This window comes from Mastigoproctus giganteus, chromosome 7 (genome assembly GCF_048544385.1).
Source record: "Mastigoproctus giganteus isolate SK-2022 chromosome 7, ASM4854438v1, whole genome shotgun sequence".
NCBI classification, from domain to species: domain Eukaryota; kingdom Metazoa; phylum Arthropoda; class Arachnida; order Uropygi; family Thelyphonidae; genus Mastigoproctus; species Mastigoproctus giganteus.
The window spans coordinates 125486041-125503115 of record NC_143581.1 but is presented as its reverse complement, the minus strand read 5'-3'; the positions used below and the strand labels follow the sequence as shown (position 1 = coordinate 125503115).

Sequence of the window (17075 nt, the reverse complement as noted above, 5' to 3'; positions counted from 1 at the left end):
TTTGTTGTTGTGGATAAATGTTTGAATAAATTCAAGGAAGAAGTAGAAAAATTATTGAGGGTATGGTGGGAAAAGTGTGTAGTGTTTTTTTTAGGCTGATGCTATATAGTCTTGCTTTCTTGCTTCATTTGCCACTATTACTATTACAGTAAATGTACTCATTCACTACCTCAGAAGCTTACAATGCTGCCATGTGTGAAGATTTCTGCTTTCTTAAAAATGAGTTCATATTCATAGTTATTGTAATAAATTAATGTTAACAAAATGATGCAAGGAAGCAAACTTATAATGGTGTAGGTTTTTTTTTTAACAACAGTGGATTATTTTCTTTTTCCTTTTTTAAATTGAAATGGAAAAAAGGATTGATTTTTCCCTATTTCATTTGCACATCACATCTTTAGTTTGTTTGGTTCTTTAACTCTTTCATATACAAGTTTTGTTGTGTAATTTAAATTTTTATTTTTAAAAATGAACATTTTGTATTTATGTGTTTTTAATTATGAATATTCTCTTATTTTAACCTAATTGTTTAATATTAAAGTGAAATTACTGTCAAAAATCAAATCAAGATTTTTAAAAAATTCTGACAAAAATCACAAAAAATTATTATGAAAAAACAATAAGTTGCTGAAATAAATAGAATTTTAGGTTAAATGCAAACAGTGGAAAATGAACAGCTACAATTGCAACTTGTTAATGAAAAATTAGAAAATAAGAAAACTTGACAATGAAAAATAAGTTTTTTTAAATTAAAATTGCATTTAATTAATTGAAACCATAATTTTTTTTATTAAAAAATCAGAGCCAAATTTTGACCATGGTGCAATAGGATATACATAAAAATTGAGGAATTCATTCTGGGCCCTTCTCTGTCAACAGTTGGCAGCAGCAGCAGCATCAGCAACTTCATTACTCATGCATTTTTCCACTGCAGTTTTCTTGAATCCAAACCTTGACTGCTACTGCCCACTTTCACACATTTTTATAACTAAATATGAAATAACAAGATTAGTGAAATTGATTTACTAAAATATTAAAATTCAAATATTAATATTAAAATTGATCTACTAAAATATAGGAAATTCAAAGCCCACATACAATATTTTTTGCAGTCTGGCATGATGAAGTTTGCATGTGCTTAGTTTATTTGTTTTTTTAGTGGTTTTATGGCACATCAGCATCCGAGTCTATAATGTGTGTTTGCCTATGCACACACACACACTGTGAATTTAACAATATTTGCTCAGTTCTATTCACATCAGCATCCTATTCAATATATCTCTTTTTGCCACTGATTAAAATTTCAAAGCACTAGGAATTAAGGAAATTAGTAGCACTTTTTTTTATTATTATTATTAAATGCATTGTAAATTTACTAGGAGCAGTAATTAATTTTCTTAATTAAAAAAAAAAAAAAACATGGCACATAATCTGCATACAGTGGTGCTCAAAAAAATTCTACCACTGAATTTCTGTGAAATTTGACAATATATCATATATGCTTTGTAATAGCATTACGCTATGCATCATCCACCTCTAGCAAGCTCTCTTAGATGATATCATGTGCCATTCATGATATCATCACCCTAGAGGCAGTATAAATACAGTGCATATGCTACAAGCCCAGTATTCTGTGTTATTGCAATTACTATGTTTTCAAAATTAACACCACATAGAAAAGTGTTACTGCTGTGTTGAATGCAGAGATTTCATTGTATGCGTGAAATAGCTAAAAGGATTCACTGTAATCAATCAATAGTAACACATTTATTACAAAAGTTATCAGAAACTAGTAGGCTAAACAGTAAGAAAGGAAGGAAGTGGACATCTACAAATATATTCTGTGGCACAGGACAGATTTCTGGTCTGTCTGTCTGAAACAGAAGATCCTCATTGACATATCTCAAAACAGCATAGGAAGATACAGAAATAAAGGCAAGTACTGCTACAATACATATATGTCATTGAGATTAGTAACACATCACTCAAGAAAAAAAAAAACACCTTTGATGCAAAAAATGAAACCCCAGCATCTAAACTGGACAAAATGTGGATGTCTGAGGATAGTGGAAATGTGTTATTTTCTCTGATGAATCAAAATTCAACTTGCATTGTTTGGACAGCCAGAAGACTGTTAGACGAAGAAAACAAGAAAAATTTCGTCCTAACTGTATTGTCTCCCCAGTGAAACATTCTGCATCTCAAATAATATGGGGCTGTATTTCACATAGAGGAATTGGTCATCTTGAATTTGTGAAGGGTACAATGAATGCTGAGGTGTTCTTGAGACAGAATTATTTCCAACAATTAGAGATCGTGATGGGGATGTTGCCTTTTTCAGGACAACTCTGCTCTATGTCATAGAGCCAAAACTGTAAATACTACTTCATAAAATTAGCAAAAGGTTTAAATTTATGAATCATTGCACCCTTGCTTAAATAAATATAATTTATTTTTCTGTTTTTACTGTCCACAGGTGCAAAAATGGTTGAAGGATAAATCAGTTTGCACAATAACATGGCCTGGGAACAGTCCAGCCCTCACGCCACTTAGAGAGTTACAGAATATATTAATCCATGTTTGGTACCATGAGATTTCCCAGGAATACATTCAGATTTTTCAAACAGGCCTCTGAGGTTGGATATGTTCATATTGTAGTTTTAAATGTTTTCCACCAACCTTATGTAGAAATAAAACACAACGAAAACGAAAACTGGAATTTTGATAACTATGTATTTATAATAAATTATATTTGACTGTATTTACAATAAATTATATTTAACTTTACAACTAAAATATATAAAATATATATATAAAATATACATTAAAATATACTGGGTTAAGAGCAATAAAACCATAAAATACATTAAAATATACTAAATTAAAAGCGATAAAACCATAGCTTTCGAAGGCTCCTGCCTTCTTCTTTGTTCTGCGGTGCATCATTACATACTAGCAGGTTCACGGTACTCATCACGTGTTTCATTCCTACGTGTTCTGTTCTCTTGTGTTATGGAACCAGAAGTGGCTCGGTAGTGGGTCATATGAAACCGTTCATCCCTTCTGAGGATAGTAGCCTCGAAGAGGAGATGGATCCATGTTCCTCTGTCTTTATTAATGTTCACTGTGGAACAGATCCGCAAACTCTCAAGCCACTTGCAGTCGGGCGCATAAGTTCTAGGACTGCAAGTGGCTCCAGAGTTTGCAGATCTGTTCCACAGTGAACATTAATAGAGATAGAGGAATGCGGATCCATCCCCTCTTCGAGGCTACTATCCTCAGAAGGGATGAACGGTTTCATATGACCCACTCCCGAGCCACTTCCAGTTCCATAACACAAGAGAACGGAACACGTGGGAATGAAACACGTGATGAGTACTGTGAATCTGCTGGTATTTAATGATGCACCACAGAACAAAGAAAAATACCACTGAAGAAGAAGGCAGGAGCCTTCGAAAGCTAAGGTTTTATCGCTTTTAATTTTGTATATTGTAATGTATTTGTTTTTATTGTTCTTAACCCAGTATATTTTAATGTATATTTTATATATTTTAGTTGTAAAGTTAAATATAATTTATTGTAAATACAGTCAAATATAAGTTATTATAAATACATAGTTATCAAGATTCCAGTTTTCGTTTTCATCGTGTTTTATTTCTACATAAGGTTGGTGGAAAACATTTAAAACTACAATATACATTCAGAGCCTTATGCAGTTGATGCAACAATGATGTACAGCAGTCATCAGAGCAAGGGGTGGGCCAACAAAATTAGTATGAATTTGGCTGTGTTTTTTGGTTGTATAGCTACCTGCCATCCTAGTATGAGCAAAGTAACGAAAAAAATCACTGCTTTCATAGAATATTTGATATAATGTGAACCGTAAGTAACATGCTGTAATTTTGGAGAAAAGTACTTATTTCATTGTATATTTATCCATAAGGCATAAAAGTAATTTTTTTTTTTTTTTTGCAGTTAATAGTTTCATATGGGTATTATTACTTCTTATGTTCTTTCAGCTATTTCTAAAAGATTAGTTTCCAGTATAAGGATAAACAACCTAAAAAATTAGGTGATGCAATTTTTTTGAGCACAACTGTAATTGTTGCACTCCATAATAGAGAAATGAATGCATGCAAAGTAACTAACTGCCAAACAGCAACAGAACACTAAGTAAGATCACAGTGACTGACCATAAAGATAACATAATTCAGTCAAATGATTAGATTATTTTGACTATAACATCACTGAGCGGGTGGTCCATGATGCCAAATACCAAAGGAGATGCCTACCAATGTTCCAGTGAGTTATCCCTTATCTTGTGACTAAATGAGAATGATGGCATGCATTTCTCCTTTAGTTACAGCCAGGCTTGCTCATTAAAATCTGGTGGCACACTGCATAATAACTTTTAACCAATGGTCCAAGAGCTTATTTCTCCATATAAGAATAATAGCAAAATGGCACAGAGCACTCAGATTTTTCACCATTTTTAACCAGTAAGTCAAAAGGGATATTGTGTATTACTTTTAACTTTTATTCATCTAAGCAGTTATATATACTTGGGCCATAGGTAAATTTCATGTGATATATGAGTCTAAAAGTTGTCATGCTTGGCCATTGGTCAAACTTCAACCAATCACCAAGTGGCCCAAGATTTAAGAACAAAAGTTAGAGATTTCTATCATGATTATTTCTAAATTTCATGCGTGATTCACTTGGGCCAATGATCAAAAATTTCCATGTAATAGGTGAGCTTCTAATTCTTACAGGAACTATTTTGCATTTAGAGCTCACTGCGCTTGACATTGGCCATTATGAGTTGTTAGAGCAGCAGGTTTGACCAAAGGCCTAAGAAGATGCCAAACATTTATAAACAAAAAATTAAGAGAACAAATATAGATTATAACCTAGTTTAATGTAAAATATACTAATAACTAACAGGCAGTAGCTTTTGAGACTAACGAGTCTCTTTATCAACTGAAATTCAAATACAAATACAATGGATAAGTGCAATGAGCTGAGTGAGGCACGTTATTCATGTGTTATTGTTGTTGCACGGACGTGCACTGTTTTTACTCCACTGATCATCTAGCATTAAAACGGTTGTCTCTAGGATGGGGTGTAGACGTATGCCTTTGTGGCGATTTATTGCCTTTGGATTGTTTGATATGTTAAGTGACTCTAGCCATAGGCGAAAGTGTCATGAGTGGTCTAGTATTTCAAAGTCACGTTTGGGATCAAGATCGTGGTTGGTGGCCCAAAAATGTTCCGTGACTGCAGACTGGTCAGTTTCGGCAAACCGGATTGCTCTGTCATGTTCCGTAAGGCGATCTTGGAGACGTCTTGATGTTTCTCCTATGTAGCAGCTGTCACAGTCTCTACAGGTGATGCGATATACTACATTGCTGCATAAGAGAGATGTGACAGGGGTCTTCACACTGGAGAAAAGTGAACGTAGGTTCCTGCAGGGTAACTGCACGCATTTGATGATGTAATTTCTAAGAATCTTCGAGATCTGTCCTGACACGCCTGGATAATAGGGAATGTAGGCGGACGGTATACCGTCTTGGTTCGGTGATCTTGGGTGGGATGTGAATTCTTGTGCCTGTAATAGGCACCTGCTTAGCACATGGGATGGATAACCACATTTGGTTAGGTCCGCCCTCACACAGGAGATCTCGTTACGCCTAATTGCATCAGTGCTGGAATGGCTCCAAGCCCTGGAGAATAGGGTGCGGGCAGTGCTATTGAGATGACTTGGTGTGTGGCTGGATCTGTAGTTAGTGAATTGTCCGCACCACATAGGTTTGCAGTATACTGAAGTCTCTAGTGTGGGCCTACGCGATGCACTAAGACATCCAGGAACGGGAGCGCATTGTTGACCTCTAGCTCTATAGTAAACTTGATGAAATTAGATAGGGAGTTGAGGTATTCCAGTAGTGCTGTTTCAAAGCCACATGGTATTGCAGTAAAAATATCCTCAACTTATCTGCACCATGTTGTAATAGGTGCAGGGGGGTTCAAGTGTATCTGCTCCTCCAGATCTTCCATGGCGGTGTTGGCTACTACGGAACTAACAGGGGCACCCATATCAGTGCCATGTACCTGTTGGTACATGGCACTGCTATGGGTGCCCCTGTTAGTTCCTCAAAAGTGAAGATGCTGCTTGATAAGCATAGGTTGAGGGCAGTACAGATGTCATTAGTGGATAGTGATGTGCTGGATTGGAGGCTTTAGTCGTTCTCGAGGATCCTTCTGGCGCAGTGCATGGCCTGTTGGACGGGAATTGAAGTGAATAAAGAAATCACATCAAATGATGCCATGACGGTGTTGTCAGGGATTGAAAGGTCCTTAATGAGGTGGATGAATTCACTGCTATTTTTAACGGTGCGTGAGGTATTTCCTACAAGAGGTGAGAGGAGATGCGCGATATGCTTGGACAGTTCATACTGTCCAATAGTGTTGTGCAGCAGTTGGGGCACTGCAGCACAACACTATTGGTCTGAGGGGAATACCCAGTTTGTGGATCTTTGGCAATCCATAGAATTGCGGTAGTTGGCAGCCAGTAGCACGTAGAAGACGCTGAGTTGTAGTCGAGATCTTCTTATCTTTAAACCATGTGTGGACGAGTATATTGACATGTGTCTCTAGACGTTTCAAGACCTTAATGGGTGGATCAGATAGAGGTTCATATACATTTGGGTCTAGTAGTAGGGCCAGGGCCCTACTACTAGATCCAATGGTCCAGTGCCCTTTATCAGCAGGAAGTACGACGATGGAGTTGTCTTTTCTTATAGATGATAGGGCGGCATGTTGATGATGGTTAAGGTTTGAGTAAATTTTCCGATTGCTGCGGAGGATTGCGGCAGTCCTGAAACGGATCTCATTGGCAGTTTCTTCGGGAAGGTTGGTAATACTGGCTTCTATACCCATAGCGAGCTGTGTGAATGGAGGTTTAGATGGTATGACAGCGAATTTCATGCCGTTGGATAAGACTTTCAGCTTTTCAATGGATAGTTGTTTCCTGCTTAGGTTCAAGATGAAGGAAGTTGCATCACTTGAACGTGTGCTCACCTTTAAGGAATTAGCTTCTATGCTTAAGTTTATGAATTTGCGCTGTTGGCAATATACTACATTGCTCTTACGCAGCAATGTAGTATATTGCATCACCTGTAGAGACTGTGACAGCTGCTACATAGGAGAAACATCAAGACGTCTCCAAGATCGCCTTACGGAACATGACAGAGCAATCCGGCTTGCCGAAACTGACCAGTCTGCAGTCACGGAACATTTTTGGGCCACCAACCACGATCTTGATCCCAAATGTGACTTTGAAATACTAGACCACTCATGACACTTTCGCCTATGGCTAGAGTCGCTTAACATATCAAATCCAAAACAATCCAAACTAGAGTCACTTAACATATCAAACAATCCAAAGGCAATAAATTGCCACAAAGGCATACGTCTACACCCCATCCTAGAGACAACCGTTTTAATGCTAGATGATCAGTGGAGTAAAAACAGTGCACGTCCGTGCAACAACAATAACACATGAATAACGTGCCTCACTCAGCTCATTGCACTTATCCGTTGTATTTGTATTTGAATTTCAGTTGATAAAGAGACTCGTTAGTCTCTAAAGCTACTGCCTGTTACTTATTAGTATATTTTACATTAAACTGGGTTATAATCTATATTTGTTCTCTCAACCATGAACCCCAGTACACCAGGCCCATTCGTTACTATTCGTTACTACAACAAAAAATTAGTTTTTAAATTTTCTAAATTTCATGATTTGATTAAAATATACCATGTAAAATGAATCAATAGCCTTGTATGGGGAAGAAGGGACAAACTCCACATTTATACAAATGAATTTCAACTTACAGAACTGTCAAATGAATGCATGCCATGTTTTAGTGATTTATATGTATTTGAAAACAAATTTCTTTACACGTGCTTATTAAATTTCTGTAAAATTTTACATGAAATGATTTGATGAACAAGTGAGGGAAACAAAAAACAAAAACCACTGATAAGCAGTTAAGAGGAAACAAAATTGCTCTTATCAGATACAAAATAATCACATTTTCCAATTTTATCACTGCTGTTTTTTAAATTTTAAAACTGGCAATTTAAAATTAACATTTCAGGAGTCACAGTCTTTAGAAAGTATGCTTGGAGGAAGTTCTCTATTTAGTTCTCCTGAAAAGGTAGAGATATGTTTGATGAATCTTATTCTGCCAATGTGTATTAGGATTAGCAGCGGAATAAGAGGTAAGTGAGTGATTATTATCACATTATTGTATCATTTATAACACTATCAATAATGTCAGTTGTTGTTGTTATTGTTGTTATTTGTTTTTAGGAGCATTAGCAACTAAGGCCATATTGCTCCGGGATATGCGGTGGTCATTCCCTGACCTTTCCGCATCCTCCGTATTTGGTGGTGACAGGCTCGAACCCCGGTCTAATCAAAAAGCGTGTGCTACACACTGCTGCTCCTTCCCACCTGGCTACAGAGGTGCCTAAATGTCAGTATATAATATTTTAAATTACTATTAATAACTGTTTATAATTGTACATGGATTGATATGTTATTGTTATGTTATTTATAATATAGTACAGGTCGACCATCGCTAATCCGGCTACCGTTAATTCGGACATAATTTCCGCGAACGTAATTTCAAATTTCCTGGTTCAGCGCACCGACCTGCTACTGTTTTGGTGGTGTTGGTTGCAGCACAGAGAAGTTACTACTCTGTGGGTTGTAGCATCTGCTGTTGGCGTGAACTTGTTTTTCTGCATTTATTATTATAACCTGCTCACATTTAGCCCCACCATGGTTCCAGTGCATAAAGGAAGTGCCTCTCATGGTGTAAAGTGCAAACACCGTACATTGTCCATAACAGATAAAGTTTAACTTCTGAAAAAACTCGACAGCGGTGTGTCTGTGAGAAGGTTAACTCTGCTTAGTTGTAAATTTCAGCAGTTGCTCTCAGTTCCCCTTATTTTTAGTCATTTTCTTTTAGCCATTCCTTTTAATTTTTTTTTTTTTTTTTTTTTTACAACAAACTTGCTGAAAAACACAACACAACACAATAAGATGGATAATACAGCCTGCTAATGAACTTGTTTTCACAAAATCTCTAACTATACTCACAAACTTATTGCGACATTTGAGAATTTATTTTATCGCAGTTTGTTTTATTGCAGTGCTCGCAATAAACTAATCACAAACGACCTTCATATGTATGCCATAATAGCATCGCACATATGTATGCCATAATAGCATCGCACATATGTGGCTGACATGGTTTCTCAAGAAATGAAGTAAACTACTGGGCCACATCGGCCACATATATACGACACAAAAAAAAAGACTGTTTTTTTTTTTTTTATATTTTAAGCGAAAAAACGATGAAAACATTGACATTACAATATTTATTTTAGAATTACTAAGCAAATTATTTGCTAAATATTTTTTGGCCCCTGGGGAATTTTTTGCTTGGCAGTCAACATGTTAAAGGTAGGATGAGGTGGTTAGCTGGTAGGTAAACTTTGTGCTAACCACCAAATCTAACCACCGGTAATCCGGCAAACTCACTAATCCGGCACCCCACAGTTTCCAATGCTGCAGGATTAGTGACAGTCGACCTGTACATTTTAAAACCATACATTTTTAAGATTTGTTTTAATCATTGCCTAGTGGTACAAAATCATTGGCCAGGCTTAACAAATTAATTACTGCGTTAAATAAAATCAACTGAAAAAATATTAATAGTGTAAAAAAAAATTACCCATTTCATTTTGCCTTCTCTTCTAACAATGAGTCCATCTTTAAATTTATTCCAAATTTTCCTAACTCCACAACCCCAACTGGAAGTTTATTCCAAGAATCATTTATTCACTGACTAAAGACAAACATCTACATATGTATTCTGTAATTGTCCTTAGCATTAGCATTAGTAGAGGCATATGATGCAAGAAAGCAAGCTTATGCAGCATCAGCCAAAAAAAAAAAAAAAACATGCTCCCATTTCACCCCTCCATTTGTTCCAAGTACCTGTCCAGCTCAGCCTTAAATTTATTTAGGCTATCAACTTCCACAAAAACAACAAAGGACGGAAGTCTGTTCCACTAACCAACCACCTGCTGGCTAAAGGCAAACTTCCGCACATCCATCCTACATCTGTCTTTTCTCAATTTGAATTATGCCCTCTCAAATGATTATTCTGAGCAAGAGGAAGAATTCCATCAGCATTGAGCATGCTCAAATCATTCAAGGCTTTATGCACCTCAGTCAGATCACCTCGCAGGTGCCTAGTCTCCAGACACTGTACAGGTAGTCGTCGACTTACGACCTATGCGCTTTACGACTGATCGACTTACGACTGCTACTGCATCTCGCACCGCATTTCAGTCTGAACTGAGCATATATATACAAAATTGTTGCTAGGAAGAATGCTATACGCACGTCAACCCTCTCTTAATGCAGTGCCCTCAAATTTTTCTATTACACTCACGCCCTATCCGTGTTGTTCCCGAAGCCTAATGGGAATGTTTGTGCATGTAGTATCAGCCCACTGCCCAGTAATGTGCATTTGGCACGAATAAGCTAGTCTTAATCCATTTAGTCAGCTTTGCCATCACAGCTGAACAAAACATCTTACCGATGTATGAATGCCATGATTCATGCGTCTCGATCTCTGTTTGTATACATTACGTTCACTATTTTTGGTTCAGTTATATTTGTGTTAAAATTAGCATTTTTTTTAAAACCCCTAAACATGTCAACCAAGAGGAAAGTGCCTTTGTCTACTCCTAGACCTGTCAAGAAAGAAAGAAAGGCCATTGATTTAGACAAAAAATTGAAAATGATCAAGCAGCATGAAGAAGGAAAGAAGGTGAATGCGATCGCACATGATTTTAAGTTATTTCATTCTACAGTGTCAACGATTTTGACAGACAAAGAAAGGATTCGTGAAGTTATTAAAGGTTTGGCACTCATGCAAGCAACAGTGATAACGAAACAACGTACAGGGCCCATCCATGAAATGGAAAAATTGTTTCTTTGGATGGAAGATAAGATACAGAAGCAAACACCCTTAAGCCTTCTTACAGTGCAGTGGAAGGTTAGAAGTCTCTTTCAGATGCTGAAGAAATGTGCCAGAAAAGATTACACTCAGACATTTATAGCAAGTACAGGATGGTTCAAAAGATTCAACCTTCATAGGGTTCGAGTCACTGGAGAATCAGTAAGTGTGGATGGGGAAGGAGCTCAAGGGTTTGTCAAAAGTCTGGATGAAATAATTATGGAAGAAGGGTATCAACCAGAGCAGCTTTTCAATGTGGATGAGATTGGATTGTTGTGGAAAAGGATGCCAGAACGCGCTTACATTCACCAAGAAGCCAAAAGCATGCCTGGTTTTAAGGCACTTAAAGATAGGCTGACTTTGCTCCTTGGCAGGAACATCGCAGGTTTTAAACTGAAGCCTTTTTTAATTTATCATTCTGAAAATCCCCATGCATTCAAGAATGTAAACAAGCACACTCCGTCTGTATACTTGTGTTCAAACTGAAAAGCATGGATGACTCAAACATTGTTTGAAGACTGGTTTCTAAATTGTTTTGTACCTCAAGTTCGTGAATATTGCTTCGAGAAAGGAATTCCTTTCCAAATTGTATTAATCTTAGATAATGCACCTGGCCATCCACCTCACCTAGACTACCTCCATCCAGATGTAAAAGTTGTTTATTTGCCGCCAAATACAACCCCACTCATTCAGCCTATGGACCAAGGGGCGATTTCCACATTTAAAGTGCACTATCTTCGAACTACTTTCACCCAAGCTATAGCCGCAACAGAAGCCGACCCAGAACTATCTTTGCAAAAGTTTTGGAAACAGTACAATATTTATAAATGCATCAAAAATATTGCGGCCGCATGGGAAGCTGTGACAAAGAAATGCATAAATGGAATCTGGAAAAACTGTGTCCAGCGTTTTGTTAATACTATTGATGAATTGATAGTGAACATGAACTTGAAATGGTTACGGAACATATTGTAACACTAGCAAATGGACTTTCTTTAGAGATTGAAGTGGAAGATGTTGTGGAGCTGCTAGAGCAAGAATCTGGAGAACCTACGAATGAAGACCTTATCGCTTTGGAAGAAGTAAGAATGGAAGAAGAGAAAAATATAGATGAGGAAGAACCAGAAATAAAATTCACCACTAGAGGGTTATCTGAAGGTTTTTCTCTACTAAATAAACTTCTTACACATTTTGAGGAAATGGACCCAAACATCGAATGATTTGCAGGGATTGAACGAATCGTACAAGATGCTTTTCGGCCATACCATGAAATTTACGAGCAGAAAAGGAAACAAATAATTGAGACAAAAATCAACATGATTACGAGAAAAACAACTCCCACTACATCAAATGGCGGCATTGATGACTCGCACCCAAGCACGAGTAGTCAGTAAAATATTTCTAATCTATTTTCTACGTATGTTTTGTTTAGATCTTTAAGAAAAAATATTTCTTAGGTTTTATACAGTATTTGATATCTTTTTCATATTTTTCACAGTGTCTGATTTACCTAAACTGGTCCGAATTACATCCAGATCGCTTTACGACCGGTCGGTCGGAACCTAACATGGTCGTAAGTCGATGACTACCTGTAATTTGCAAAATATAAGCCTTTCTTCATAAGAGCAAAACTTTGTTCCATTCACATCTTGTTGTCCTTCTCTGTACTCGTTCCAACAGCTCTACATCCTTCTTTAAAATGAGGCCTCCAGACCTGTATACAGTACTCAAGGTGTGCCCTGACTATTGCCTTATATAAGGGGATAATCACCTCCTTATCCCTGCTAGAAAAATTCCTGTATATCATTGACCAGACACTATGAGCTAATCTTGCAGACTGTCTGCACTGTCAGAAAACTTCATATTTGCCTGCACAATTACCCCCATGTCCTTTTCATTCTCTGCCACTGTAAGTGTAGTACCACTAAGTTGATACGTCACTCTGGGGTTGCAGCTTCCCATATGTAGTACTTTACATTTGTCAATGTTAAGCTTCATTTGCCACCTCTCAGCTCATCTGCTCAACTTTTCTAGATTTTGTTGCAGCAGCGTACTGTCATTAGTGTCCTTACCAACCCTGCCAAACCTTCGTATCGTCTGAAAACTTGGAATTAAGCTAGATATACCATTATCAATATCATTTATAAATAAAGAAAACAACAATGGACCCAATACTAAACCCTGAGGGACTCCACTAATAACATTAGTCCACAATGAGCAGTGTCCATTGATTACCACTCTCTGGCTTCTCCCACTCAAACATCCCTTTATCAATTAGCATTAGAATTAGTAGAGGCATTTGATACAAGAAAGAAAGCTTATGCAGCATCAGCCTAAAAATAAATAAATAAAATAAAATAAATAAATAAATAAAATAAAAAAAAAAATAAATAAATAAAAAAAAATAACCACTTCCGCTTCACCCCTCTGTTCGTTCGAAATACCTGTCCAATTGAGCCTTAAACTTATTTAGACTATCAACTTCCACAACAAGGGATGGAAGTCTGTTCCACCAACCAACCACCCGCTGGCTAAAGGCAAATTTCCGCACGTCTATCCTACATCTGTCTTTCCTCAATTTGAATTTATGCCCTCTCAGGTGATTATTCTGAGCTTGAGGAAGAATCCCATCAGCATTGAGCATGCTCAAACCATTCAAGGCTTTATACACCACTATTAGATCACCTCACTGGTGCCTAGTCTCCAGACACTGTAATTTGCAAAACTTAAGCCTTTCTTCGTAAGAGCACCCCTTTGTTCCATTCACTACTCTTGTTGACCTTCTCTGTACTCGTTCCAGCAGCTCTACATCCTTCTTGAAATGAGGCCTCCACGCCTGTATACAGTACTCTAGGTGTGGTCTGACCATTGCCTTATACAAGGGAATAATCACCTCCTTATCCCTGCTAGAAAAATTCCTATATATCATTGACAATACACCATGAGTTACTCTTGCGCCCGTCTGCACTGCTCAGAGAACTTCATATCTGCCTGCACAACCACCCCCAGGTCCTTTTCATTCTCTACCACTGTTAGTGTAGTACCCCAGAGTTAATACATTGCTCTGGGGTTGCTGTTTCCCATATGTAGTACTTTACATTTGTCAATGTTTAACTTCATTTGCCACCTCTCAGCCCATCTGCTCAACCTTTCCAGATCCTGTTGCAGTAGCATAGTGTCAGTAGTGTCCTTGACAACCCTGCCAACCTTCGTATCGTCTGCAAACTTGGACATTAAGTTTGATATACCATCATCAATATCATTTATAAATACAGAGAACAATAATGGACCCAATTCCGAACCCTGAGGGACTCCACTAATAACATCAGTCCACGATGAGCAGTGTCCATTGATTATCACTCTCTGTCTTCTCACCCTCAACCACCCATTTATCCATAGCAGCAATTTGCCTCCAATGCCACACTGCTCCAATTTGGGCAACAGCCTTCCATGTGCAACAGTATCAAAAGCCTTTCTAAGATCCAAGTATATAATATCACAGTTATTCCCTGCATCCAGTTCTTTTGTGACTGCATCATAGTATCCAATCAAATTGGTCAGGCAAGGCTTCCCCTTAACAAAACCATGCTGTGTTCGAGCTATAACTGAAGTCTTGTCTAGATGATCCTGCAGTGCTTCTTTAACCAGTGCCTCCATTAATTTTCCGGGAACAGAAGTTAAACTCACAGGTCTATAATTACATGTGTCAGCCTTTGATCCTCTTTTGTGAATTGGGGTCACATTTGCACATCTCCAGTCCATGGGTACCTCCCCTGAGTCCAAGGAAGCTCCTATAATTATGGCTAAGGGTTTTCTTACTTCCTTTGCTGCCTCCTTTAATATAACTGGATAGATCCCATCCACCCCAGGTGCCTTTCTTGTGTTTAACTTCAACAGTTTCTCCTCCACTTTACTCTCAAAGATTACAAGATTCTCTAGCTTACTGCCAGAGTTGAATACACCTGTGGGATTCCCCTCGCTGAATGACTCCTCATGTGTGAATGTCGATGCAAAATATTCATTTAGTTTGTTAGCTACCTGAGCAGGATCATTAACAGTTGACCCATCAATATCAAGTGGACCAATCTGATTCATCCCCTTCCTTCTAGAGTTTACATAAGTAAAGAACTCTTTGCTGTTTTTCTTTGCATCCCTTGCCAAAGATATCCGTAATCTGCGTTCGCCTGCCTAACCTCCTTTGTAACTTGGTTACAGATCAACTTGTATCTATCATAGGCCTCTGTGTCACGTGTTAATTTGTATGTATCGCATGCATTTTTCTTCTCTTCCATATGTCTGATTAGTTCATCTAACTTTAAGCCTAATCAAGTTCAAGGTTTAGGCATAATCCATTTAGGCCTAAACCTTGAACAATATTTCTTAGTTGGTATGTAAAGCTTATTAGCTTCCAAGATAAGTTCTTTGAATGCTTCCCATTTTGAATTTGCTGTATAGAATTTAAATACTGTCTCAGTCCATTGTAGTCGCCTTTACGAAAGCGATAACCCTTCCCTTTACCCCTAATGGTAGTTACCTCTTTGAATAAATCCCACTTTAGCACACTGTGATCAATGCCACTTAGTGGTTCATTTATCTGCAGATTCTTAATGCATGAAGAATCACTACTGATAATCAAATCAAGAGTATTACTCCCTCTAGTTGCTTCCCGAACATGCTGATGTAGAAAACAATCATCCAATAAATACACAAAAGCCTTGCTAGTGTGTGAGTGACCAGCCCCCAAATTCCACTCAATATCTGGGAAATTAAAATCCCCCATTATAAGACTCTGATTTACTGGCTCACTCTATTCCCTGTACAGTTTCTTATTATACTCATCAGAGTCATTAGGCCTATAGCACACTCGTACTCTCAATTTTGATCTCCCAATGCTTATGTCACACCAAACTGACTTGACACTGCACCGTCCAGCGATGTCGACTGGCTTCACTTCCTTGGATGGATTTTATGTATTTCTTAACTAATAGCATAACCCCTCCTCCCTTACTATCCTGGCTATCCTTTCTGTAGACATTGTACTCCTCAAATTCCAGTTCTGCATTCCTTATATCTGTGTGACACCACGTCTCTGAAATCCCAACAATATCTGCCTTTGATGTTTTGAGCAATATCTCAATTTCATCAAATTTATTTACTAAACTCCTAGCATTGGTGTACACGCAAGTATACATGCACCTATTTCTATTCTTAGCTACCCTAACACAACCCATGGGTTTACTTGTACTCCAATGACTCCAGGCAGTCTCTGAAATATACTGCATCTTATTTTCCAGGCTTCTGCTCATTCCAATAGAAGCAGTGCAAGAATCACTTTCTCCTCTGCCTGTGGCTACTGTTAATCTATTAGTCCTTGTATCCCCCCAATCTAGCAGTTTTCCGACCCACCTAACCCTGCCTCAATAGCATCAGCAAACATTCTTGCACCCCTTTCTATTTAAGTGTATCCCATCCCTGTAGAAGCAGTCTCTCCTGTTAACAAGTACAGACCAGGCTGAAAAAAATTCTACCCCTTGAGCCTTGCACAATCTTTCCAGGGCCGAATTGATCGACAGGGCTCTCATCATATACTCCCTCCTATCGTGTCTGGACAGAACTGTAGACACTTTCAAATTCAATCCTAATTCACAGCTTTTGCAGCAATTGCAGCAATTTGCCTAGAGTGCCACACTGCTCCAATTTGTGCAGTAGTCTTCCAGGTGCAACAGTATCAAAAGCCTTTCTTAGATCCAAATATATGATATCAAAGTTATTCCCTGCATCCAGTTCTTTTGTGACCACATCATAGTATTCAATCAGATTGGTCAGGCAAGACTTTCCCTTAACAAAACCATGCTGTGTCTGAGCTATAACTGAAGCCTTGTCTAGATGATCCTGCAGTTCTTCTTTAACCAGTGCCTCCATTAATTTTGCTGGAACACAAGTTAAACTAACAGGTCTATAATTACTTGTGTT

General features: G+C 37.8%; 1 protein-coding gene across 1 annotated transcript in view; it reads left to right on the top strand.

Moving 5' to 3' along the window:
* Nucleotides 1–17075, top strand: part of unc80 (unc80, NALCN channel complex subunit) — a 1843891-nt gene that overhangs the window by 1511771 nt on the left and 315045 nt on the right. The window contains exon 56 of the mRNA XM_090378420.1: nucleotides 8160–8283. Coding sequence (XP_090234546.1) covers nucleotides 8160–8283 — 124 coding nt within the window. The remainder of the gene's footprint in view (nucleotides 1–8159; nucleotides 8284–17075) is intronic.